Source organism: Haliotis cracherodii, unplaced genomic scaffold, assembly GCF_022045235.1.
Source record: "Haliotis cracherodii isolate W230 unplaced genomic scaffold, xgHalCrac1.p SCAF_2, whole genome shotgun sequence".
Classification (NCBI taxonomy): domain Eukaryota; kingdom Metazoa; phylum Mollusca; class Gastropoda; order Lepetellida; family Haliotidae; genus Haliotis; species Haliotis cracherodii.
In genome coordinates, this window is record NW_027266275.1 from 70,291,265 (window position 1) to 70,319,238 (window position 27,974).

Below are 27,974 nucleotides of genomic sequence, written 5' to 3' on the forward strand. Positions count from 1 at the left end.
GGTACAACTCAGGGAGTAGAGATATGATGCAGTATAGAATCCAAGTGAAGTGATGAACTGTGCCTTGAGGACTTGAGTAACATAGTCCATCGTTTCTATGCTGATAAGTCCTTCCAAAACATCATCTGGATTGAAGTCATGAAAGGATTCTTCACGAAGTCCAACATCCTAGAAACAAAGAGGCATATCACATGAATAATATATCCTCAACACCTATCATCTACAAATGCAAAACAAAGTGAATATTGCCATTATACATGAATTTAGATCACCTGTACAATTTCCAAGAATGAGACTAATCTGTGGATGTGAATGAAATGTGTGCATGTATGTTTATATGATCATTCGTCTCCTGACAGAAAATGTTTGAAAATTCTGATCAAAGAGTATTTTCTTGGACATCTGAAAATAATTTTGGAAATCAAATTAAGAAAATGACATCAGGCCATACAAGGATTTCAAATATGGGAATCACAATGATTAGTACATCAGCTGGCCATCAGCTGTCTGGCAAGACGTATGTCAATATTCTTGATGGATCAAATTGAATATGATATAGCATGATTACACACCGGAAATTCAACAATACATTTTTATCAGAACTTTGAACTTTGTTCTGGGACATGAAGTGTAAGTTAAACTGAGCAAGTTGAGTGCTCTACCTGGTATGCTAGCACGTATCTTATAGAGTAATGGAAATGATCAAAGACAAAAGGCCTTTCTGTCTTACATTCTAGTTAGGTTTGCAGCATTTATTTTGACAACAACAAATATAATTACCTGCATGCTGCTGCCATGGTGCGTTGTGATCTTTTTCGTCACAATAGGACAATCTGCTAACTCCTTGAAAGAAATATGTGAATGTAAACTATAAATGAAAACGCCTTTTGAATGATGGCTAAATGTACGGTATTACAGTCTGAATGCAAAATATACATTTTAGGGAGATCATAGGACATAGAGCCATTGGTATGAATTTGGCAAGCCAATATTTGAACTACGTGGCATCATAGCATAAGATACACATTCTATCTGTATCACAAAGAAGAGAACAAGAGAAGATGTTAAAAAATAGTGCGTGCTAGTAAGCTAAACGAATATTGAAACTTAAATTCAGCCACCCAACACCACAGTCACATTAGAAAATTCCTTGATGAATACATTAAAAAGCTTGATACATGAAAATCATAGTCTTCTTTGGAATGTCTTTAATTGTGATTATCCTGTCATTTGGCGTCTGATACTGCGAATCCTTTTCAGGAGCAATGAACATGATCACATTGTTATATGGTACATTCTACCGAAATGTAACACATCAAAAAGTGCAAAAGAAATAATGATAAAACGTGACATACATGTACTTTGAACATGAAAACATTAAAAAAGTTATCTTTGGCAGTCATATTAAACAAAATTTAAGCCAAGATCAACCCATTTAGTTGGTTTCTGATACTCAGAATCCTTGCTCCTTGATGGTGGATGAAGGTGTTGAAGTGTTAGAAGCACTGGCCATTTGTTCCTGATCCTTTGAGTCCTGGGCACATCTAGCTTTAGTAGATGAATCATCAAACTCTGTGTCATCAGTTAGCCAGGATAGTTGAGAATTGGCTATCTCCTGTCGTAAGAATGAGATGGTCTGGTCTTTTGCAGCAAGGCTTTGAGCGACTCCACTAATGGCAGGTTTCAGTTCAGCAATCTGACATCTAAGAACATTATCTCCTCTGGCAATTAACAGCTGCCTTGGTCTGGGGAGGCTGAAGGTCTAATAATGTCCATGCACCCTACACATACTGTGCATAAGAGCATTTGATCTCTTCAGACAGATCTTCCATTTTTTAAATGATGCAATGATGAGGTGACTTCATTTGGTTTTCATCACCAAAACTCAGACGAGGCACTTTGGTCGGGGTAGAAAATGGACTTGGAGTTGACATCTTGTTATTCTGCCACACAAGACATTACATTTTTTTAAGTGAGCTTATAACTGTAATATGAAACCAAGGTCTGCCTTACGAAGCAGATATTATGCTGCTGACTAACTTGCAAATACCTGACAACAGATGCTAGCTGAAACGGTAATAAAAGTGAGAAATCTATTTGCCCAATTACAAATACTTCCTGTACACAAGTTTTCCTTCTTCTTGAAACCGAAGAAATATCTTCAACTTGTGTAGGCGATTGTTAGTGACATGGTACATCCTATCCAGGCCTGACCAAAAGTTTTCTGAAACATAGACATTTTAGCAATATATGTACAACTTTATGAATTGTGAATGTCACCAGAATGTCTTTTGAACGTCAAATATATCAATCTTGTTGAGAGTTTACTGCTTGTGTAGTCACCAAATTAATGTATTTGTTTATATATTTTAGGACAAACAAAATGGTGAGAAACTAACAGTGGCACATCTGAGCCAATTTTCATCATAACAATGTCACATAGATTTGTTATTTTGAACTTAATCTAACTCCGATTACCCTCAGAGTGTTTGAAATTGGAGCGAATATATCGTAACATTTTTTGTTATATAAAAGCTGTTCTTTTGTAGTGGTTAAATAGAAAACACGAGGGTTAGACATTTAGACATCAACGTTTAAGTCAGTCAACAAATCAGTGATAAGGAAATCTATATCTCCTCGGTGATCTCTTACAAGTGATATCACCTGTTGAAGCTTGTAGTTGGATAAGTTGTGGACGAGTAACGTAGTATTTACCACTTCCAAATCATTTTTGTAGTTATTCTACACGGCGAGAAAAGCTAAAATTGCTATCTTTAATTGATGAGAAACATGATCTGAGCAAATACCATCCTGTCATTACATTTCCAATAACTTAAATTTGAATAAATACCTCCTCCAGTGTTGAAGATTCCAAATCCATTTTTATATTCTGCCCATGAACGTGAAAAGTTAACGTATGCACGACTAAAACGTCGCCTAAGGAAGAATGTCCACCCAGGTGACCATTTATTCATACTACAAAGAACCTTATAGGTCCGTGGAGCATTGTTGGGCTGGATGTGAAAAACACTGGACTCTGTAAAATCTCTGTAATGATCAGTTGTGGCACCCTCAGTGCAATCTGTTTTGAAGGAAAAGGAAAGAGCACATATTAAATAATAACAATTCCTAATATACCATACACATTGCTGTGAGTGAACCCACCTTAACTTCCAACAGTCTTGATGCAAAAAAGATGCAAACATAGATTGCACTTATTCTAATCCAGGATTCAGTGAGGATATTCCCCTATTACGCAACATTTATTTTCAACCTGCGTCACATTGTCAGTCGCCCCACGCCCCGTTGTAGATAACATTAGGCAAACTAAGATTAATATGACAGATAGAGAGCTTAAACGAGGGTTAATTAGAAAACATTAATTTCCCATGAATGATTAATGATGTAAAATGTTTATCCCTGGAACTACGAGTGTCAGCCTGGTATTATCCAAACAAATCTGACACAGATTCTAACGGCATCATGCAAAAAGTAATAAAATACCTTGCATTAGTCGTCCACACCAAGCACCAATATAACCACCATAGCATCTGCAGCCGTAGCTTTCATTCAGAAAGACTCCATGGTAATGACAACTTGAGTGGTAGCCCTGGTACATATCAAATGCCGTTTACAGAAAATGGAACCATATAATACTTGTCAACTCTCGGTTTGCGGTTATTTTGTAGGGAATCTTGAAATAGTTAACATATTGGTTAGGTAAGTTTGATTTATTCACGCATCAACTCAATATTTTGTCATATCATGATATTTAATCCTAAATCCAATCTTGACACAATTGATTGATATACTCACATTGAAATGTCTGTACTGGCTGGCGCATCCTGTACTCAACAGCCTCCTCTCACTGTTATGACTCTGAATTAGAAAGATGTGCATCTGCAACACTGGAATATAATTGTAAAATCTTAATTGATGATATAACGACTGAAGAAATTATAAAGGCTGCAAAGAAACTGAAAAGAAATAAGGCTTCTGGGCTAGATTTTGTCGAGAATGATCATATAATAGATAGCATTGGAGTACTTGCCCCACTATATTCGGAATTTTTCAATCTTGTACTCTCATGCGGTGTAATCCCTGAAACGTGGCTCTCGGGAAATATAAAACCTATCTTCAAAAATAAAGGCGACCCATCTTATCCAAACTGGTATAGACCCATTACGATATTAAGCTGTTTCGGAAAACTATTCACCAGTATTCTCAACGAACGACTGACAAAGTTTCTAGATGCCAATAATATCCTAACTGATAATATATTCGTTATCCATTCGTTGATGCATATTTTGAAACTGTTAAAAAAAAACACTTTATTGTGCGTGCATAGATTTTACAAAAGCATTTGATACTGTCTGGAGAGTAGGATTGTTGTCTAAAATGCAAAACAGTGGAATTGAGGGCCGATTCCTAACTTTAGTTAAAAATATGTACAGTAATATTAAATAAATGGTACAATCAAATAATGCAGAATAGGAGTACTTCCCTTGTCAATCAGGTGTTAGACAGGGCGAAAATCTATCACCACTACTGTTTTCAATATTTTTAAATGATCTTGAATCGTATCTTACAAAACAAGGATGCCAAGGGATCTCATTTGATTGTATATCAGGAAATGACATCACAGTTTGGTTACACATTTTAGTATTAATCTACGCAGACGATACAGTCATATTTAGCGATACCCAGCCTGGATTGCAAAAATCGTTAGATTCCTTTAACCAATATTGCTTACAATGGAATCTAAACGTAAATATCTCAAAAACAAAAATAATAATCTTTGGAGGGGGTCCAGCCAAATCAACCAAATCAATATTTCATTTTGGGGGAAAGATACTGGAGATTGTTGATAATTATACATATTTAGGTATACATCTTCACAGAAATAGACAACTTGTATTTTGTATGAAATCACTAAGAGCAAACGCGACAAAAGCAATGTACTGCCTAATAAAAAGAGCGCGAAATGTTAACCTACCATTAGATTGTTTATTGAAGGCATTTGATGTGATGGTAGTGCCAGTCCTTCTCTACTGCTCCGAAATATGGGGTTTTGAAAATTTAGAAATTATAGAGAAAATGCAATTGAAATTTTTTTAAATAGTAACTGGTCTGAGGAATTCAACACCCAATTTTATGGTTAATGGGGAATTGGCAGGGAACCCCTCAAAATTAAAGTATTTAAACGGATGATTTCCTTCTGGCATAAACTATCGAATTATACCAAACCCACAAAGTTATCTAATATTTTATATAACTATTTGATAAAAGACTATGATTCAAACGCAAAATCGTTTAAGTGGATAGCTACAGTAAAAAAATTACTAAATGATGTCGGACTGTCAGCAATATTCATAAACCCGTCTATTTGTTCTACTTCATGGCTGGTTTCAAAGGTCGAGAGAACTCGTAAAGACCAATTTATTCAACAGTGGCGAGAATGTATCTTATCAAGTTCAAAAGGTTTATACTACCAACATTTAAAAGAATTACCAAAATTCGAAAAATTTCTATTACTTCCCAAAACTATCTACTTGCCAAATTTACAATTTCGCACATTTAATCATCATTTGCCCATTGAAACCGGCCGATGGAGAGGGTTACTGAGAGAAGACCGTGTCTGCACACTGTGCAATTTATCTGCTGTTGGAGACGAATTTCACTATCTTTTTAGGTGTGAAGCACTTCTCCAACAACGACTTCTTTACATCCCACAGAATTGTTATATCTGGCCAAATATGTGTAAATTGCGTAAAACGTTATCACCTAAAAATATATCCACTTTGAAACATCTGTCCAGATTCATCGTACATTTGAACTCATTATTGCGTTAAGGTGTCTAATTTTATTTCTTTTGATTATTATTATTATAATTATTATTATTATTATATATATATACTCTTGTTGGTGGTTTTTCAGAGAAATAAAAACGGAACTGATAGCATGTTACATTGTTCCCGTCACCAGTAATGCTAATCGACTTACATCTCTTATCCCTTGTGCACATGACTCCACATAGAGGAACGCTGACACCAGTAAGGGTGTGGTATGTTTCGGGTTTTTGAGCCGGGTCATAACAAGATTCAACACGAGAGAGTTTCATATGTGAACGACAGTGGTTACAAATAAAAATACAATCCAAACGTATATTATTCCAGTCATTTTGACTTATTTACACACACTGAACTATGGTTGTTGCAGTCCACGCGCAGCACACTCGCAAATGAGATTCTAGATACCTGATTGGAATCTAGCAGTTTACAATTGACAGTCAATCTGCTTGCACTGAATTTAACTTGACACACGTCAACAACATGATCGAACAAACAACCTATCATCCGTACAAAGGACGGGACCAAAGTACAGGGTTTGTTTCTGTAGTTGCTACAGTGACTAAGCCATTGCATAAAGCTGTTTTGGCATGCCATTATGGTTGTGCTTAAGTTTAGACAGCATCTATGACACTATAACCATTGTTCAACATGATTGCAAATCATAGAAAAATCCAAACTTTATCGTTAACCATTTCATACAGTTTTATCTACTTACACGAAACTATTGTTTTTTCCCCTTAACGATCACGCGCACATCAAAAACAATGCCATGGTTATATTGAACTAATTTTGAAAACCAACATAATCGAACAACGTCTGTGGGTTACATTTGGATGAAGTGAGTGAATTCACATTGATTGTCATAGTTGGTGACAAACGGTATCATTAAATATAACAAACTAAACTGCACCCTTTTATGTTTTCTCTGAAATAGATATTTGAATTCAATATCCACATTAGAAGTTACTAAACATTATCGAGTTGCATGGTACAAATCAATGAACAAGTTGAGTCAGGCGTGTTTGAGAAATGTAAATGGCAACAATTGTGGAAAGAGTGTGGGTTTTTATATTCGTCGAGTGACACGACGCATTCAAATGACACGGTTCTTTCATAAGCAGGGACATCACCAGTTCTTGACTCTTCTGTTTGTGTGTCGTCTGAAATATAAACTTGTGAACGCCATGTGGTACGATGACTTCGCTCCCCTTTTATTAATAACTATGAAGAAGCATGTTTCCGCAAACAAATGTACCCGTGATAATCACGAGTTAGAATAAATCTTCAGTAACCCATGATTGTCATAAGAGGCGACTAACGCGATGTGGTGGTCAGGTTGATGCATGTCATCGTATTCCAATAGCGTAGATCGATGCTCATGATGTATCCCTGATGTTTGCATGTTGGAGATCCGGTGCAATAAAACATTGCTCTTTATGGAACTCCATGGTGGATGGGGAGCAGGGGTGTTGAATAATTATTTTCTTTCATCATGTCTCACCAATAAATACGCTGATTCAAACCGTTCAAAACGACGACATGTCGATCTAGATGAAACCTATCAAACCGACAATTCATCTCTTGTTTCAATTCATCTCTTGTTTTAGATTCATGTACCCGATTTGTTGTCATAGAAGCAGCTGATAAACAACCAATTAAACTTAATCCCTTTGCCATTTCCAAAGCTGTATCTGGGATTTGTGGAGAAGTTAAGAATGTAGCTCTCTTCTTGTTGAGTGTTCACGGAGACAGCAATCTCTCAAACTGCTATCTTTAACTACATTTACAAATATTGAGGTTGCTGTGTACGTTCACAAAACCTTGAATTCTTGCCGATGCATTGTTCGAGACAGAGCTCGTTGCCTGTCCGATATGTCTGAGCAAGACATTACAGAAGAATTAAAAACTCAAGAAGTGACAGCAGTGAAGCGTTTCACTGTGAAATCTAAAGACGGTGACATCATCCCGTCCAACACATATCTGTTAACCTTTGCACTTTCAATGATTCCTAAATCTATTAAAGCTTGTTATCTCAACATCAGATTGGAGGTCTATGTCCCCAATCCACTCCAATGTTTCAAGTGCCAAAAGTTTGGTCCTGGCTCCAAATATTGTGACCACTGTGTGATATGTCAGCTTTGCGGCAGTGGACATCAGAACACCGATTGAGATAAAATGTGCAAATTGTAAAGGACAACATCTGTCTTCTTCAAGGTTATGTCGTGTGTGGAAAACCAAATCATAAAATTCTGAAGGTCAAACATGAAAATAACATTTCATTTCATGAGGCAAAAAAACTTGTTGAGAACAAATCTCCTCCAACGTCACTAAATAAAACATATTCTGCAGCTGTTGCTCTGGAAACTACAGCTCACACGTAAGAATCACTCGGCTGGTACTAAATCAAATTGCCTTAAATCACAAGATCTAACTAACTGGCAACTATGCAAAGGACAGTACTGAAGTACGGAGTTTGTATCTTTAGTTGCCACCGTGATTATGACGTTGCATGGAAACTTAAACACCATAAATGCGGGTTTTTTTAAAATCTGTAAGGGTTATTCCACATGTTTGCAAATGATACAACAATCTAAATGTTATGGTGTATTCTTTACGACAGTTGGCCTACATACACGAAACTATGGTTATTCTCTCGCGTGAACCATAATCAATATGTTAAGTTAAGTTTTGGGAACAAACAGTGTTACTCGGATGGCACTATCATAATTCACGTGACCTTCCAAAGATCAAACAAACAACATTGTGTGGTATGTTTTGCTGAGAGCAGCATATCAGCTACATGTCATGAAGGTTACATTAATGATATTGTGGGTGCATTGTCATTGATTTGTCTGTATCAATATATAAATCAAATTAATATACATCTTTTTCTCGTATTCTTTAATATCAATACTTGAATTCAATTACCATATTAGAATTTATGATCCATAATCAGGTTGCCTGGTACATGGACATGTCTGATAAGGAGTATTTTGTTTTGGAAATGTAATGCAAACATATGTGATTCTTTTATATTCTAAGATATTCCAAGATATTCTCCCGATAATTGTTTAAAAGGAATCAACATGTGTTTTACGTGAACATGTTTTGACATTCTTCAATTGAGTGACACGATGCAATCAAATTACATCGTTCTTTCATGGCTTTCATACAAGCCGCAATATCACGAGTACTTGACTTTTTGGTCACCGTCTAAAATATAAACTTGGGAACGCCATGTAGTATGGGGACTTTGCTCCCATCTTTTGTAATATTCATGAAGAAGTTTTCTTCAACAAAAAGGTATTTTTCACTTCCGGTATTCGATATCGTTATACTGTTACAAAAAAACAAAGGTTCGCTCATACGCAGCTATAACATGGAATCGTTGTGATTTCGAATCTATGAAATCTATGACGAAGTCCTGTTCATTGATTGTTGACTTCAAGCTCATTTTGAATGACGTAACTTCCGGAAAGAAATAATCTTATTGAAGGGTTCTAAAGTACTGCAAGTGAAAGTAAAGGAAGTGATGACATGAAAGTGAATGTGTAACGACGATAAATATCTGTTACGTTAATTACGTGCATGTAGATCAATACGTATCTATCATATTGAGTGCATTGCATCTGTAAAATCATCGGATAGTTATTGTTGCCCAGTTAGAAGGCATAGAGATTGTTTCGGGGATGGCCTTGCGGACTATTTTCTCGATTCATTGAGTGTTAAACATAGAATAGATTTAGAATTACACAATTATGAAATAATGTGGTTCCAAATATATCTGCCTCAAAAGAGTTTGTTATTGTGTTTTACTTATCGCCCGCCCAACACCCCTACATCATACTGGGATTATCTTGACCATTCAATAGAAACAGCCCTGGACATTTCATCAAATGTAATACTAGTTGGGGTGTTCTCTTTTTGCCGGCACGTATTGTTTCGGGATTAAAATCAGTGGCCCGTACTAAATCCCTAGAACAATGGGGATGACGGCTATGGTCTGTATTTAAGTATGCAGGCAAATAAGGGGAAAAAGTAAAGTTTATCACATTTTGTTTTTATTGCATATAACACATTTTTCATTTTTAATTTACTAAATATACATGAATATGAATTAATACACATCACATAATACACAAATTTACAATCCCACAAGTTGAGAAACAGCGTCACCATAAACAAGTGATGGGATGGAACCGAGTCTATGTTTTTGAATGTCAATTCTTTCCTCCAGGTTTCTATATTTTCTTCGTTTTGGTCTCAGGGAACCACCGGCCTTCAGCTGAAGAATAGTCACTTCATTGTAGCATTGTTCTGATTTGATGATGTTAATCCATTTGAACATGTTTGGGTGGCTCTCCAGTGAACAAATCCTACACGCTGGCGTCCCTCAGGGGTCAGTTCTTGGCCCACTAATATTTTTTATTTATATTAATGATATATGTTATGAAATGAGAAATTTGACACGTTTGTGCGCAGATGATACTAGTATTGGTATCTCCTCTCCTGATATTAAGCATACTGAAAACTCCATAAATAAAGATCTATGCAAACTACATAACTGGGCACAATAGGGGTTAGCAACAATTAAATCCCAACAAAACCAATTATATATTATTCGCGCTTAAAATCCCAGATGCAATACCATCAATAGTCTTTAATAACACATGTATAGAAAGGGTAGACTGTCACACGCACCTTGGTGTTACATTAGCACAAGACAATAAATGGAACGATCATATCAATAACACTCTTTCATGTGCATCAAAATTGGTTTCATCGATGAGAAAACTTAAATATCGGTTAAGTAGATGTTTTTCATTATTACAGTTCATGTATACTCGTCTAGATTTCACTTTTCTGTTTTAACTTATTTGTACTGTGTCTGTGATATTCTGTTGGCTTTGTTACTTAATAAAGTGATAACTTGTCCTTACGACCTTTACTCTTCACCCGCGTATTAACACATTCACATCTTCCATGTTATCCATGTACCAATTTACAAAGAAAAAAGTTCTGTGTTGTTGTACCTTAAAAGATATTGCTAACAAAACATACTTCTTCCTTACTCGCTTGTGTGTGGTTTCATACAATAAAGATAAGCCAATCTGAAACAGCTTTTTGTTGAATTATTATTATGTACAGATTAAAATAAAAAATGCAGCAAAGAGGGTTTGTTTGTCTGTTTGTTGTTTAACGCCGCACTCAGCAATATTCCAACTATATGACGGTGGTCTGTAATTAAACGAGTCTGGACCAGACAATCCAGTGATTGACATCATGAGAATCGATCCACGCAATCGGGATACGATGACATGCATCAACCAAGTCAGCGAGCCTGACCACCCGATCCCGTTAGTCGCCTTTTACGACAAGCATAGTCGCCTTTTACGGCAAGTATGGGTTGCTGTAGACCTATTCTACCCCGGATCTCAGAATTGAAACTTCTGCATTAGGGTTGACTGGAATCGAACCGCCTGATCAGTCGTGAGGCACTCTTACCATTAGACAAGCGAACTCGTTAAGAGTCGGTGGTTAGATTTTACGAGCGTTTCTTTAGACTGTCGTAATGCATTTTAGCACATAGTATTAAAGGATGTTTCAAAACGTTACTACCTAAACAAGCTTTATATTCGATATTAATGGATACTTGGGTATATATGATAAACACTCAAGACAGTTTGAAACAAAACACTTTATACACAGCTTGACTTGGTAATCTAGAACGCACGTCCCTCTAAAGCCTTTGATGATAAAGTGAGATAGTGAGGTAGCCGGTCACGTGATCGCGTGACGTCAAATCAGAGTGTCGTAGCACGAAACCGCACAATAAGCACCGGTACCGCGCCGGTATCGCTTTCTGAAACCTGCTTTAATTCGATCCACAAGGTCAAAAATGGATTGAATGGTTTTCCCGATACAGAGAATTACAGAGCTACAACTATTTCATCTCTAACCTATTTCTGGTCGCAAGAACGAGAGGAATATTGACAACGATTCCAGCAGTTGACAGGAAAACAATGACGATCCCGTTGCAGACGATGTTTCGTTTGTTTATTTGTTTGTTTGTTTGTTGTTTAACACCGCACTCAGCAATATTCCAGCTATGTGATGGCGGTCTGTAAAAAATCAAGTATGGATCAGACAATCCAGTGATTGATATCAGAAGCATCGACCCAAGCATTTGGGATACGATGACATGCATCAACCAAGTCAACGAGTCTGACCACCCGATTCCGTCAGTCGCTTCGTCATTTGACTACTATATTTTAACGAAAAGCGATTACATATTGCAGTAATGTTTCAGCTGTCATGGCAACATTTGCAGTCATAATCACCTTAAGGTTATACCAATAGTTTGGTTTGTTTGTTGTTTAACGCCGCGCTCGCTGACTTGGTTGATGCATGTCATCGATCCAAATTGCGTGGTTCGATGCTCGTGATATCAATCAGTGGATTGACTATACTCACATCACAAAAACATGCTGTCATAATGGCAATCGAAAAAAAAACGGCCTAGAGAAATCCGAAAAAACGCCCACTGGTCCAGAGAAAACGGCTAACAGGGTTAGTGAAACGAGCACAGGGGTCAGAGAAAACGACTAACAGGGTTAGTGAAACGAGCACAGGGGTCAGAGGAAACGACTAACAGGGTTAGTGAAACGAGCACAGGGGTCAGAGAAAACGGCTAACAGGGTTAGTGAAAACGAGCACAGGGGTCAGAGAAAACGGCTAACAGGGTTAGTGAAAACGACCACAGGGGTCAGAGAAAACGGCCATTTCAGGAAAGGGAAGTCATTCATACTTTGTACACATAAATGCTAATTGATGCCATTATATCACTTAATGATTTGGATACACGAAGAAACTTGCTTGCTTGCTTTTTACAGTAAAATAGGATTAAAGAGAGATGAAAGAATTCGATAATAAAGTTTAAAAGCAACTCGGGGTTATTATTTCATTATTTAAGGATGACAGTATTTGTTTCCGGTTCATTGAGGTATGAATCGAAAAACCAATGTGCAAACTGTATGAATCCGAAAAAAATACACAGCCAATCCTTATGATTAAATTCGACAACGAAAACATGTGTTATCTACAATAGTAATAGTATAGTTGGTCAAGTGTCAAGTAAAGACATCTGGATGTATGCAAAATATATGCTGGCTATAAAACCGCTATGGTATAGTTGGTATTTAACTGAAGAAACTGTGGGGGAATAACAGAGTCCCTTACAGGTTTAATAAGCCATTAATAACATCTCTGAATAATTCGTTTTCAATATCGTGATTAAATATTTTGGGGACATTATATATAATATAATTGGACAAACAGAGTTTGCCTTCGTGTTGAGACATCGCATCAAATGTTTTCTTGTTATAATAATGGGAATTCATTTTTAACAAAAAGAGTTATTGTGGTAGCAAATATAATAACACTGTATTTCTGTTACAAAATGTCATGTAACGCATTCAGTGTAAATTGTATTCACACAGTGTGCTCAATTCTTGCTCATGCAAGTGTGGAGAGAAGAAACAAGTTTCCTTCCTACAAACTGGCAGCAAATGCCTGTGGAAGACTGGAAGTTGATTTTCCAAGATTTCGCACAGACAGTTTTGTAAAAACAAGTACACAGGAATGGGTGAATTCATTGACATCAGGATACAAACTGAAATCACAAGTGACTGATTTATAAACTGAAATCATACGTGTCTGGTGTAACTGAAATCGTCTACACCGCGGTTGTTGATGTAGGCTGTCTGTGAAATGCATTTCAATATCATATTATACGTTTTAAAAAGTTATATACAGCGATTTATTTAAGCGATAAAATATGCATATAGATACTACAAATGAAGATATATTTATACACCTACCGACAAACTAAATTCTTGGCCTTTTCTTCAGATAACTTTGGTCAGATGAAATAGGCAACCACGTATTCGGACATTTGGCATTACGAGGCGAAGAGCATCCCAGGTAGCTGTTCAAAGTCCAGTACGATAGACTGGACAAGAGGACGTCTTGGTAGTACATCCAGCAATGTCTTGAAGCATGCCATATAATTAACTTTCTTCCATATAGGCATTAGAATGAAGACGATAGGAACCATTTTCCTCTGCCCCATAGCTGATAAAATGGACGTTTAACTACTTTGAACGTACCATCGAGGAACCACTGTTTAAAATGTTTTTTAACTGACGGTCGCTTGCAAAACGTAAATGCCGCGCATCCTTTGTTCACACACAAGAAAAAAATGGAACTGTTCTTCTGCAAGCTGAATATATAAAAAATACGATTTAATTCGTGTCATGTGAAATGTAAAATATAAAATATGACAGTTGGTAATTGACAAATATTACTATTTTACTCACCCACAACTGAAATAGATTAAAATAGATTATCAGCATTAACAGTGATATGTGTATACATATGTGCTTCCTCATTCGCACATATGTCCAAATACCGGGAGTCGCTGTGTGATTATGCGTCTGCTTCACGGGGATGAAAGCGTCATCACTGTGTTTAATCGAAAGGCCACAGCCAGACATGCGATGTTTTTATTTCGGACATCGCGTCTCCAGTACGTTTTCTTCGAGTCTTAAAGAATTATTAAATCAAATATACACACACTGATAATGTATTATGCAATTAAATATGTGTTTAAAGTGGTTTCAGTTCATTATGTTATGAGAAAACAGTTACAGGTTTACCATAACGAAGACAGTGTATCCAGCTGAAAAACTAATATTTTCTCATCTTTCTGGCTGCTGTCGTTCAAAACTTCAACCCTTAGTTTAGTCTTCCGTCGTCTCACTGAACTACCACCCGAGGGCAAAACTATATTCTTGGATTCGGGATTAATTTCTAACCAGTCTTTAACAATGTTTTCTCATTCTCAGGGAACTAATATTAATGTTTGAATCTGACTGTAACTGACCATATCATATAAAACAGCCGCCTCCTGGCCCAGATGACTCTAAAGTCATTTGCGCCTAAGCCCATATGACTCTAGAGTCAAATTTAGGGGGAGTCGTTTAAGCCTACTACACTGGTTCGTTACAGTATGACCCGTGAAGATTCCAGGGTAGAATAGGTCTTCAGCAACCCACACTTGCCGTAAAAGGCGACTATGCTTGTCGTAAAATGCGACTAACGTGATCGGGTGGTCAGGCTCGCTGACTTGGTTGATGCATGTCATCGATCCCAATTGCGTGGATCGATGCTCATGCTGTCAATCACCGGATTGTCTGGTCCAGACTCGATTATTTACAGACCGCCGTCATATAGCTGGAACATTGCTGAGTGCGGCGTTAAACAACAAACCAAACCAGTATGACTGTTGCAGTTCTTTTTGCCTCTTGCCTTGATTGACAGGCACGTGGAAATTTGATCCTACTCTCTATTGATTGGCGGCTACTGACATTGAGGGCGTGTCAACCTTAAATTAAACAATCACCTGATTCGTGTGACGCGAGAATATGTATTCCTACACCTGGAATGTTTATCAATCTCGTCATTTTGTCTGCTTTGATATGTGCAGCGGTTTTTGGTTAAACTATTGTAGATGACATGTTTTAGTTTGCGAATTTAATCAAAAGGATTGGCTGTGTATTTTTTTCGGATTCATACAGTTTGCACATCGGTTTTTCGATTCATACCTCAATGAACCGAAATAAGATACTGTCATCCTTAAAAAATAAAATAATAACCCCGACTTGCTTTCAAACTTTATTATCGAATTCTTTCATCTCTCTTTAATCCTATTTTACTATAAAAGCAAGCAAGCAAGTTTCTTCGTGTATCCAAATCATCAAGTGATATAATGGCATCAATTAACATTTATGTGAATGACTTCCCTTTCCTGAAATGGCCGTTTTCTCTGACCCCTGTGGTCGTTTTCACTAACCCTGTTAGCCGTTTTCTCTGACCCCTATGGTCGTTTTCACTAACCCTGTTAGCCGTTTTCTCTGGACCAGTGGGCGTTTTTTCGAATCTCTCTAGGCCGGGTTTGTTTTCGATTGCCATTATGCCAGCATGTCTTTGTGATGTGAGTATAGACAATCCAGTGATTGATATCACGAGCATCGATCTACGCAATTGGGATCGATGACATGCATCAACCAAGTAAGCGAGCGTGGCGTTAAACAACAAACAAACCAAACTACTGGTATAACATTAAGGTGATTATGACTGTAAATGTTGCCATGACAGCTGAAACATTACTGCAATATGTGATCACTTTTCGTGAAAACATGGTAGTCAAATGACTGGCATATCAGTCAGTATAAGGCCTATTCAAAATACGGGACCGGGTGTTCAGGCTCGCTGACTTGGTTGATGCATGTCATCGTATCCCAAATGATTGGGTCGATGCTTATGATATCAATCACTGGATTGTCTGATCCAGACTTGATTATTTACAGACCGCCATCACATAGCTGATATATTGCTGAGTGCGGTGTTAAACAACAAACAAACAAACAAATAAACAAACGAAACATCGTCTACAACGGGATCGTCACTGTTTTCCTGTGAACTGCTGGAATCGTCGTAAATATTCCTCTCGTTCTTGCGGCAAGAAATAGGTTAAAGTTGAAATAGTTGTAGTTCTGTCATTCTCTGTATCGGGTATACCATTCAATCCATTTTTGACCTTGTGGATCGAATTAAAGCAGATTTCAGAAAGCGATACCGGCGCGGTACCGGTGCTTATTGTGCGGTTTCGTGCTACGACTCTCTGATTTGACGTCACGCGATCACGTGACCGGCTACCTCACTATCTCACGTTATCGTCAAAGGTTTTAGAGGGACGTGCGTTCTAGATTATCAAGTCAAGCTGTGTAATGAAGTGTTTTATTTCAAACTGTCTTGAGTGTTTATCACATATACCAAAGTATCCATTAATATCGAATATAAAGCTTGTGTAGGAAGTAACGTTTTGAAACATCCTTTAATACTATGTGCTAAAATGCATTGCGACAGTCTAAAGAAACGCTCGTAAAATCTAACCACCGACTCTTAAAGAGTTCGCTTGTCTAATGGTAAGAGTGCCTCACGACTGATCAGGCGGTTCGATTCCAGTCAATCCTAATGAAGAAGTTTCAATTCTGAGATCCGGGGTAGAATAGGTCTACAGCAACCCATACTTGCCATAAAAGGCGACTATGCTTGTCGTAAAAGGCGACTAACGGGATCGGGTGGGCAAGCTCGCTGACTTGGTTGATGCATGTCATCGTATCCCGATTGCCTGGATCGATTCTCATGATGTCAATCACTGGATTGTCTGGTCCAGACTCGATTACTTACAGACCGCCATCATATAGCTGGAATATTGCTGAGTGTGGCGTAAAACACCAAACAAAAAATGAAAAACTTGTCTTCCGTTTCTAAACATTGGATGTTTGAAACACAAAGTACATACTTCATGTTGCAAGAAGAACCTCATATCAGCGATGAGGTCTTACGAGGAAAAGTAAAATTTCATCCCAGGTTTTTCTGCTAAAAAGAGAAGAATTTGGTTCAAAGTACCAGCATGGACATTTCTACTTCATACGTTACCGGGGCACGGGTGGCCCGGTCGTCTGGGCACGCCAGAAACCTATGATTGTGGGTTCGAATCCTGGTTCGCCCCGATTAGTTTCTAGGTTTTTCAGCACCATACGCGTGCTCGTGGGTTTCACCGAAGTGGTAAACGTCTGAGACCTGCATCCCTTTGGGCTTTCCTCCAACATTAAGCTTACACGCCGTGATATAAGTGGAATACTGTGGAAAGCGGCGTTAAACCCAACACACTCACTCATACGTTACCAAAGTAATATCAGAGAAAAAACTCTCATCGGGTTTCACTTCTTTGAAATCAAAACCGCAGAGGCTCTGTGGTTTTACTTTTTCAACGTAAAGCCTCACCACAGGTTAAATCTGTGAAGGCTAATCTGTTGAAACAAGACATATCCTTCTACAATGAATATGCACGCGTTTCCACGTTACTGGAAGTTTCACTATGGCACAGGGCCACATATAGCCATACTATACTGACTGTACTGATTACATTAAAAAAAGAATGTAATCAGTACAGTCAGTATAGTATGGCTATACGTGGCCCTGTGCACTATAGTGTCGTTCTCCGTTTCACGGTCAGGTTCGTCAGTTGTGATTCTTCCATCGAGTTACCCCGGCTAGACGATATGTCAATCTGCAAAGATGCAAACTGTACAAGCAATTTTTGTTTGTGGTTTTCTTTCAGGCATGGACAACATCATGCCGGAAACTGCAACTTCAGTGACCTACAGCGTCACTTCGATAACCTGAAAGACAATCCGTGTGATTGATGTTACAACATAACATGACACAGATATTCCCTTATTTGTCCCAAGTTATTGAAAATGTTCACATATTTTAAAGCTGACTGCAGCACCAATTCATGAAACCCCTTCACCCAAACCCTAACCCCTACAAAAACACAGGACACCTCCACAATGGAAAAAAGAAATATTACTTTATGATATGGTTTCAAACAGGTTAATGTAGTGTTATCGGTAGAGAAGGGCATGCTTACCCTTTTCGCGAACCTCCAGAGCACATGTTCAGCACTATTACACAGCAGTCTTTGCTGCGCGCACGTCACTTAGCCAAGATACCCGAACCAGTTTTGTCATTTCTTGCAACAAGCAATAAGGGGGAGAATCTACATGTACATGTAACCTAACCTGGGTCATCACGGATAAAAACGGTTCACTTACTCACCATTTTGCTTCTGCTTAAGAATAGGGTCACGGTGTGCTTCTTAAAGCAGGATCATTGTACGTTTCCGGGTCAGAACGAATCCCCATTGCATGTTACAGATCAATATGAGAATCGAGTTGCTTGGCTCTGTGACTTATCTGATCCCACTGATAAGCTTTTCATAGCAACGTTAGACCACAAGTACTCAAGACCTTATGAAATCAAATATGACATACGATGGCCATAGACACTCGACAATGATAAACAATCACTGATTGTTAGCCGTTCTACCATGACATTGATGAATACTTGATTCTGATTGGTTACAAGGAGGTTTCCTTTCTGCTATGGAAACCCCTTTCAAATATATTAAGCTTTTCACAAAAAACGTGCGTATGAATACATAGATATCCTATATATCGATTCATAAAAAATGGCGCAGGTTCGATCACCCCATATGAACTGTTAAACGTATCTATATTTCCTCTAATACACGCTGGGTCTCTAATACCAGCCAGGTCTCTAAGACCAGCCAGGCCTCTAATACCAGGTCTCAGTCAAGGGCTCTCGCGAAATTAATAGACGGCATAGCGTCAAATAGCTTGAAACTGTTAGGGAAATGTTCTATGAAGACCAGAATCGGAACAATTTAAGCTATTTCCTCAATGAAACAACCGACAATAAAAGTAAATTATAACATATAAAAATTGTTTGAAAAAACTTTTGTGATCATATTCTTTGCCATCTCCGTCAACCACCATCGTAAGGATTTGACAGAAGAGGATTTGAAAGTCCATCACTCAGAAAACACTCGTCCATTCGAAAAGCCACGAAAACAATGTCCCGACATCATTATAGTCAAACTTGATGAAATTCATTTCATAACACGCACAATTAAGGAAATCAAACACGACCCACTATTTCTGGGCCACAAATGTTTCATTCCATTCACACTCTGGCTTGGATTCCACGAAATTTTGAAATTGACAGGTCACATCATGCAGATACTGAGATAGGCTCTACCTCGTGTCAAAATGTCAGGCTCGTCTGTAGGCTAAAAAGCGGCTGTTCAGTCATACTCAGTTCCAAGGGTAATCATATTGTACCTGTAGACTCGATCATTCCCAGTAAATCTACAGGTTAATGTTGAACCACATCATACATCGGGGTTGTCATCTTGCTTCATTTAACTAGCAACGGAGAATGTAAACACAAGATTGTCAACCACTGACAGATACAAGGTGGGAGTAGCCGTCATGTAGGTCAAGTTCTGCCGCATCAAAGTTCGGGGTGGAGTGGCATTTATTTTGATGTTATTACTGTTTACTGGGGGTAATTTCTAACCAACTAATAACACTTACACAATGTTCAACAGAATGTTAATTCAAAAAGAAATATATTCGTTTAGCAATTTAAGACTTTTTTTGTTCAAGCTGTCTCCCCTACGATGGAAATGGCATGTTCGATTTCTTTTGCATAATTGCAAGAATTGACATCGCTAGTCCAAACAGTGCAGAATGGGGTGGTAGAAATTAAAACACCTGTCTTTGGACTAAGTTTGGAGTGGTTTTTGTCAACCTCTTTTTGAAAAACTATGTTTTTTTAACACTTATTTTGAACTACTTAAGACTATGGTGTTTTTAATCTTGAACTTTAGTAATAATTGTAACATGTGACCATATTCCTAACTTTGTTACACATCACATGTAAATACTACTACTAATAAAAACAATAAAACCGTGGATTCCAGTAAAAGGTTTTTTTCAAACATTAGCGGTCTATACCCGGCAACTTTAACATATCGCCCACTGCATCGCGTTTATATGCAGTGTGTTGAGAAAGTCAGGAATCCTGCAGAGGCTTTCGTTTGGATAAAGTCGACTGGCCTGAAAAGTGAAACCGAAGGCTTTCTGTTTGTTGCTCCCCACTAGAAACCGCCAATGTGTGATTTTGCATCTAAATGTCATTATATGACAATATGAAATGTAGATTGTGTAATGAATTTAATGAGACTGTCCAACGCATTGTCTTAAACGACATGATGGAGTGGCTCGATCATTTTATTACCGTCTTCGCCATGCTTGTGGTTTTGACACAGAGGTCGATCCATGGCACGACCCAGGATATGAAGAGGGCGTCGTGGACAATGATAAATACAATATTTTTTTGAATAGACCCGTACACAGCCTCAGACCTATCCAGAACATCAAACCAGATCTTTTCCTTTTTGATAAATCCAATGAAATCATTTATATTAATGAATTTTCTGTACCTTTTGACAGTAATGGTGATTGACAAAATTCAGGAAAAACATGGCAAATATGCAGACCACACTTTCAAAATGTCACCCGAGTACCAAGTTGTCCGACTCCCCATTGTTCTTGCCTTAGCTTTGGTACCTCCCAATCTGTTGACTGACATTAGGAGAGTACCCTGATTTGCTGATTTGCTCTGGGTAACGCAGAAGGCTGCACTGTTGGGGAGCCTAGACATTCTCGATAACGTTCTCGGTTGGTACGACAAGGCAGCTCTTCCAGGGAGAAGTCCCATTCGCTATCTGGGCTGCGCGTAGAGGGGACAAAACCCTGAGCTTATGATGAGCCTAATCAGCCTGACAGTGAAAGGATCACCCAAACCTCCTTTGGGCCCATATATATCCGGGGTAGAAAAGGTCTTCAGCGACCCATGCTTGCTATAAAAGGCATTGTTGTAAGAGGCGACTAACGGAATCGGGTGGTCAGGCTCGCTGACTTGGTTGATGCATGTCATCGTATCACAATTGAGTGGATTGATGCTCATGATATCAATCACTGGATTGTCTGTTCCAGACTCGTTTAATTACATACCACCGTCATATAGTTGGAATATTGCTGAGTGTGGCGTTAAACAACAAACAGACAAACAAACCCTCTTTGCTGCTTTTTTGAAATTTTAATCTGTACATAATAAAAAGTCAACAAAAAGCTGTTTCAGATTGGCTTATCTTTATTGTATGAAACCACCCACAAGCGAGTAAGGAAGAAGTATGTTTTGTTTCCAATGTCTTTTAAGGTACAACAACACAGAACTTTTTTCTTTGTAAATTGGTACATGGATAACATGGAAGATGTGAATGTGTTAATACGCGGGTGAAGAGTAAAGGTCGTAAGGACAAGTTATCACTTTATTAATTAACAAAGCCAACAGAATATCACAGACACAGTACAAATAAGTTAAAAAAGAAAGGTGAAATCTAGACGAGTATACATGATCTGTAATAACATAATGAAAACATCTCAAATGTATTGTTGAGTGGAGAGGAATACAATTACCAACGTACCTTTCTTAAGCTAAAAATACGTTATGGATGCCTCTTACGACCAGCTGGGAACTTTTTCTACCTTTAAATCCCCACGGAGAACTGCTGGTATTCATCTATAGCATATGGATGAAAGATAATATAACATTCAGCAATGATTATTTTCTGACTCTGAAAGTATGTCACAAATGACATAAGATCCTCTCAAAGACTTAATATAGTGCTTATACAGACGTAAGAAGTCAGTCTTATAAGAACAAATTGTTCAAATCCGGTCGCCATATTTATGCCGAAATAGTATTGAAGTATAGTGCCTTTAAGGATGCCACAGATTATCACTATTTATGCATATTTCAGCCCCATTATGACCACTAACATCTGCAAAATCAACTTAAGATATTGGCGAACATTATCCACAACAACCGAAGTTTATTTTAACTTATATTCAGGAACAAACCTATGGTCGTTATCAATCACAAGTTGTAGGTTTCGTAGCCTCAATTATTTTAAAATATTTTTAATTTTCTAAACAAGCTGTTTCTTTTTATGTGTTTTGATAAGGCACCTAAGTCTGCTTATGGTCTGGAGCACCTCGATAAACAGTTGTTCTGCACAATAGGTTGGGAATGTGGAAATGTTTTAGGCCACGGAAGCGGGAGAACACCAACGCCATAATGTCCAGATAAGCGATGAAAACCGCTTGAAAACAGATTGTTCCAGTTTTAAATTCACACATATAACCTGTACCAATTTGAAAGCGATTTTTCGCGAACACTTGGTTGGTATCATCACTCTTTGATAGTGATTCATAAACACATGCACATATTTTTATTTATCATTAAGAGTCTTTTTAAGTAACCGATAAAAAATATCCATTCATTACATTTGAGCCTGAACATTGAACATCGATAAAAAAGGCTTGTAGATTTTGAACGATGTTATGCAAAGGATGGTCTGAACCTGATGACTGCAATAATGACGTCCACGATGACCAAGTTTAGTAGAAATAGAGAGACGAGGCTCCGTAACAGAAAATGAATGATCCGGGACATTTGGAAATATGAAAAAAGGTCACAAAGTATTTGTAAATCAAAATTATCTGTGGAATGTTACATTTGTTGACTATATCTAGGCCACGCACACAATATAATTTTAAGTGAAGAGGAAATCAAAGGACACTTTCAATTTCGAAAGATCAATAACATCTAAAATAGTTAAATGCACAAAGAAATACACCACATGTGAAACACAATAGACTCACTGTATGTTGGATTACTAATATGTGAATAAATCAGCTCATAGATGGAGCTCGGGATTTGAATAAACAGGACAAAAAGACCAGTTGCCAGTGCGGCGACAAAACATCTAAACAGTTAATAAAACCTTTATGTGATACCACATACTGATTGAATGTACATTCTGGTGCAGAAGCAGCTGAATCAGTACAAATGATGATATTTATGGGCATTCGTGAAGGTCAAAGTACAATCTAAACAGACCAGAAAACAGTACAAGGTTGTTCACAAACAACAGACTGAACAACACCACATTACATCATGATACATGTAGAAATATTAAAATGAATAATAAGTTAAAATGAAAATATAATTGCCAAAAAGGAAATTCCTTTGTAACATATTTAGTGGATTGTTACACAATGTACACATATTTGCAACCGACCCTGATACTTTAGCCTGAGGAGCCAACGCTTATCACAATATGAATCAAGAATTTGATCGGTCCTAAGAGAGATTTTGCTGTAGATGTTTGTTTTGTCCCTTTGTTGATAGACGCTGAGGTTCGTTTTTTAACATTCCAGGTTTATCAGGGCGGCCTGAAAATCATCGTGTCCGAATCTAACCAGTGGTTGATAGTACGACACTGGGAATTATTCTGACCCGAAATCCTTTGTTATGCGATATTAAAAACGAGCTTGTTAATGTGAAATACATCACACTTCAATTATCTTCAGCAAACAGAAACATATTAATTTTCACAGGGCTGTAGTTCAGTGAGTGAGGCCAGGACATTTGAGTCGGGTCCGATGTCTTGTATTGAACTGATGGAGGTTGTGGCTGCCCTGTGGGGTTGTAGCCGTCACATGTGGTGAACCACCACCCAGACTGGTGGACGTTTGCACAGCTGTCATTGCTGTCGTTGTCGTTGTCGACATCAGAAGTAGAAAACCTAGCTCCCAGAAACGCAGAGAGCCCATCAATCGCGGCACTGTCGACATCGTGTGATTTAGCGGACGAAAACGTAAAATTATAACCATATTTCTCACTGCTCACCTGAAATTAAACAATCCGTTTCATGCGTTACAACTCACCTTCAGTAAATATGATTTATAGAATTGCATGTACATCGAAAAGAACATATGATGAATTAACTGAGTAAGTAAGTGACGGAGTTGGATGCCACGAACCTTTGGTCAGTTTATCGCAAAGTTTAGGCTTCTTGTGTTAAGAAAACTCAAAGTGACTCAGAAAAACTCCTTAACCATTTCGTTCTGCATTAATGTACAAGGTGTTAAAACACGATCTGCAATATTTTAGTCATATGAAAATGCATTTTGTTTGTTTGTTAATCTTAGCCGCATTCAGCAATTTTCAAGTTATATAAGTTATAATGCTTTTTAAAATCTGAGAACAAGAAATGATTGTGATAACTATAGAGATGTACTTTCACTAAGCGCATTTTCGCTTTTTTATAGGGACATTCAACCATGGACAATATTTTTATTCTCAACGAGGTAATTCAGTGATTTATATGAATAAAAGGTGGAACGTTTTGTACATTGTCAGCTGACTTTGAGAGGACATTTTGGCACTTCCTAGATTTCTTAGGTGTAAGTTGGGTTCTCTATAACGTAGTATCTATCATTATGTTAATGTTAATTCACAGTAATAGGGCAGATACAATTGACTGTGACATTATCGTTCGTCAAGGGTGTATCATAAGCCCACTTCTCTTTTCAGTTCTTTTGTTTGCAGATGATATCATGTTCTCCGGCCTCCAAGTAACATCTTTAAACTTTGATATCCAATACGATGTATTTCGCAACTAACATAATGAAGAAAAGAGGACATATTTGGGAAACTGTTAAAAACCTTTCAAATTGCCAAATGCGATTCAAGGACCGGGTAAGAGGTGTTTGCTGAATCTGCAGCAGGATAGACTTTTACTCCAAAATATCAATTACATGTTGACATTTAATCATTCGGAATAAGCTTGGTATAACCTTCGGTATTTTAATTTGGAGTAAAAATAAAGTTGTTGTCTTAAAAGTATTATGTTAATATATCGAGGACAATTAAACAATTACATGTAACTAAATTACCAGAATGTTTCTTCATGTGCAAAAAATACTGCAACACTAGCTGTCTACCATTGCACATGGTTTAAGAAAGCTTACATTAATGCGTTTACCTATGATATGTTCAAGATGTGCGTCGCCAGACTTCATAATATGTGTGCGCTTCAACAGTATACTCTCTTGGGTACAGAGATTTGGTTGAACAGATTGACATACGGTGGGGAACCATATTTTATGACTAAGTATAAATTCGTCATCTTAATTTCAAACTGGTTATTTCACAATGAAGATGGAACATCTTTTTCAATGATAGGAAAACTCGAGTTTTAAAAAAAACTTGCAGATGTAGCTGGTATTATGCTGAAACTTTTTAAATTAATGGGTATCGAACCTACTATGTACAGAACCTCTAACATTGCTGATGTGCTGCGTTAAACAACAAACAAAAACAACCCTTCATCGAATTCGTATTCGTTTAGAACCCTTGCTTTGAGTACCTGAAAATCAAAGTAGGAATGCTTCCTCCACAACAGTGTCCCATCTTCTTGAAACATAACAAATATACGCATTGTGTGTGGGCGATTGTTAGTTACATGGTGTATCATTTCCAGACCTGACCAAAAGCTTTCTGAAACATATACATTGTAGCAATATAAGTACATCTTTATGAACAGTGAAATATACCTTTAAAGAACAAGGTGGAAAATTTCTTCTTTTTTATCCATTCAGAATAAGTAATAATGGCACTCAATTTAAAGTCAAGGCCGATCTTCACATTACACGCTGTGGGATTGCTATATTATGATGTCACATAGATGTGTGAATTTGAAGTTAATCAAACTCAGCTTCACCTCAGTCAGATTGTTTGAAATTTGGACGAATAGTTGGAAACATTTGAAGAGTATTGTTAAAAAACTTTTAAAATGTTGATTGGTCAAACAGAACAACCATATTTGTTTCCTAATTTTACATTTGGGATTGCACTTTATTAGTAAAGTAGAAATCCTTGTATTTTCATGGGTAGAATCCCTTCCGGGATACGAGCCTTCACATTCAGCACACAAAGTCAGCGGTCAACCCCAATAAGTACTGGAATACTAAGAAAGTGTAATCTCAAATATAACATTTGTTTTTTAATATACTATTCATCACTGATAATGTACTTTCCAAATTCTGTTTTGTTGTCTTCTCATAGGTGTGAAATTTGGCAGTGGCTATCTATATCAAAAATAAGAAACGCAATCTCAGCAGTCCCATCCGATCATAACAATTCAAAAAACTTAATTTGAATATATACCTGCAATAATGACATTTCCAAATCCATTTTTGTACTCTTGCCATGGGCGTGAAAAGTTCACGTAGGCACTGTCAAAACGTCGCTTGAACAAAAATGTCGATTTGAGTACCATCCGACAAACAACCTTAAAGGCCCGAGGAGAATTGTTGGGTTGGATGTAAAACACAGAGTCTGGGACATCTCTGTAATGATCCGTTGAGGAACCCTCAGAGCAATCTGTATTGGAATAGGAATGGACAAATATCAAATAATAAAAAATCTTGAGATACCACGCACGTGCATTTGAGTGAAACGTGCTTAAGTTGACATAATGCAAACCTTTAATCTAAACCAGGATCAAATAAAGAAATTCCCAGATTATGGGGGGCAGTGGGGTAACCTAGAGGTTAAAGCGTTCGCTCGTCACGCCGAAGATCCGGGTTCGATTTCCCAGATTGATACAATGTGTGAAGCCTATTTCGTGCGTGACATTCCTGGAATATTGCCCAAAGCGGCGGCTTGTACTAGTCCGGACTGATGCTGATTTATAGTGCTATCTCACTGAGATACCATGAATACCCCTCTCAGTGTACTGACTCCAAGCCGACCAATCCTTGTTTTAGCCTCTTAATGCCGAGCGCCAGACAGGGTAACAACAAGTACCATCTTTTAACGTCTTTTGGTATGACAGGGCCGGGGACGTTCTACAACTAGACAATGGAGGCGGTCTAATGTACATGTTCACTGGAAATCAGGGTGAAGAAAAAAGCGACGCAAAAAAGCGAAAGTTGAAGATAATCTGGGAGTGAGTGAGTATTGTTTTACGTCGTTTTTTTTCAATATTCCAGCAATATGAAGAAGGAGATAACATAAGCTTTCTCGATCTGCAGGTGGGACTTTGAGATATTAATATCAGAAACAAATACGAAACAAATGATAATAGTATTATACAAACATTGATAAAATACCTTGCATTAGTCGTTCACACCAAGCACCAATATAACCACCATAGCATCTGCAGCCGTAGCTGTCATTCAGAAAGACTCCGTGGTAATGACAATTTGAGTGGTATCCCTGGAGCATAAAAAATGTCATTAAAAAAATAGAACCATATGACTCATATAATCACACAGTTTTCTTTGTAAAGAATCTTCAAATAGTTATAATATGAGTAAATTAGGTCTTGTTAAATCAGTCATCAACTAATTTGCCATATCATGTTACATAATCTTAATACACTCGTGTCAGGAGTATTTGAATGGATGTTAATATACTCACATTCAAATGTCTGTACTGGTTTTCGCATCCTGTACTCAACAGTCTCCTCTCAGTGTTGTGATAGCATGTTACATTGTTCCCGTCACGTGTAATGCTTATCGACTTACATCTCTTATCCCTGGCGCACATGACACCACATAGAAGAACGCTGATACCGGTAATGGTGTGGTATGTCTCGGGGAGTTGAGTCGGGTCATAACAAGATTCAACTCGGGAGAATTTCAT

The 27,974-nt window shown here is 37.7% G+C and overlaps 1 protein-coding gene across 1 annotated transcript; it reads right to left on the reverse strand.

Moving 5' to 3' along the window:
- Positions 1–1,453: 1,453 nt before the first annotated feature.
- Positions 1,454–27,974, reverse strand: LOC139467761 (uncharacterized). Its single transcript, XM_071249268.1, has 4 exons — positions 27,750–27,974; positions 27,440–27,545; positions 26,493–26,708; positions 1,454–1,572 (listed from the first exon to the last, which is right to left on the reverse strand). The coding sequence occupies exons 1-4, from the start codon at positions 27,972–27,974 to the stop codon at positions 1,454–1,456; spliced, it is 666 nt and encodes a 221-aa protein (XP_071105369.1).

Bases quoted from the DNA above. Each gene is read 5' to 3' on its own strand.
- LOC139467761 (XM_071249268.1), bottom strand. From the start codon at position 27,974: ATGAAATTCTCCCGAGTTGAATCTTGTTATGACCCGACTCAACTCCCC. The intron at 27,546-27,749 runs GTGAGTATATTA...TTTATGCTCCAG, and splicing joins ACCAGTACAGACATTTGAAT to GGATACCACTCAAATTGTCA. The intron at 1,573-26,492 runs GTATATATTCAA...CTGATGACACAG, and splicing joins TGGAAATGTCATTATTGCAG to AGTTTGATGATTCATCTACT.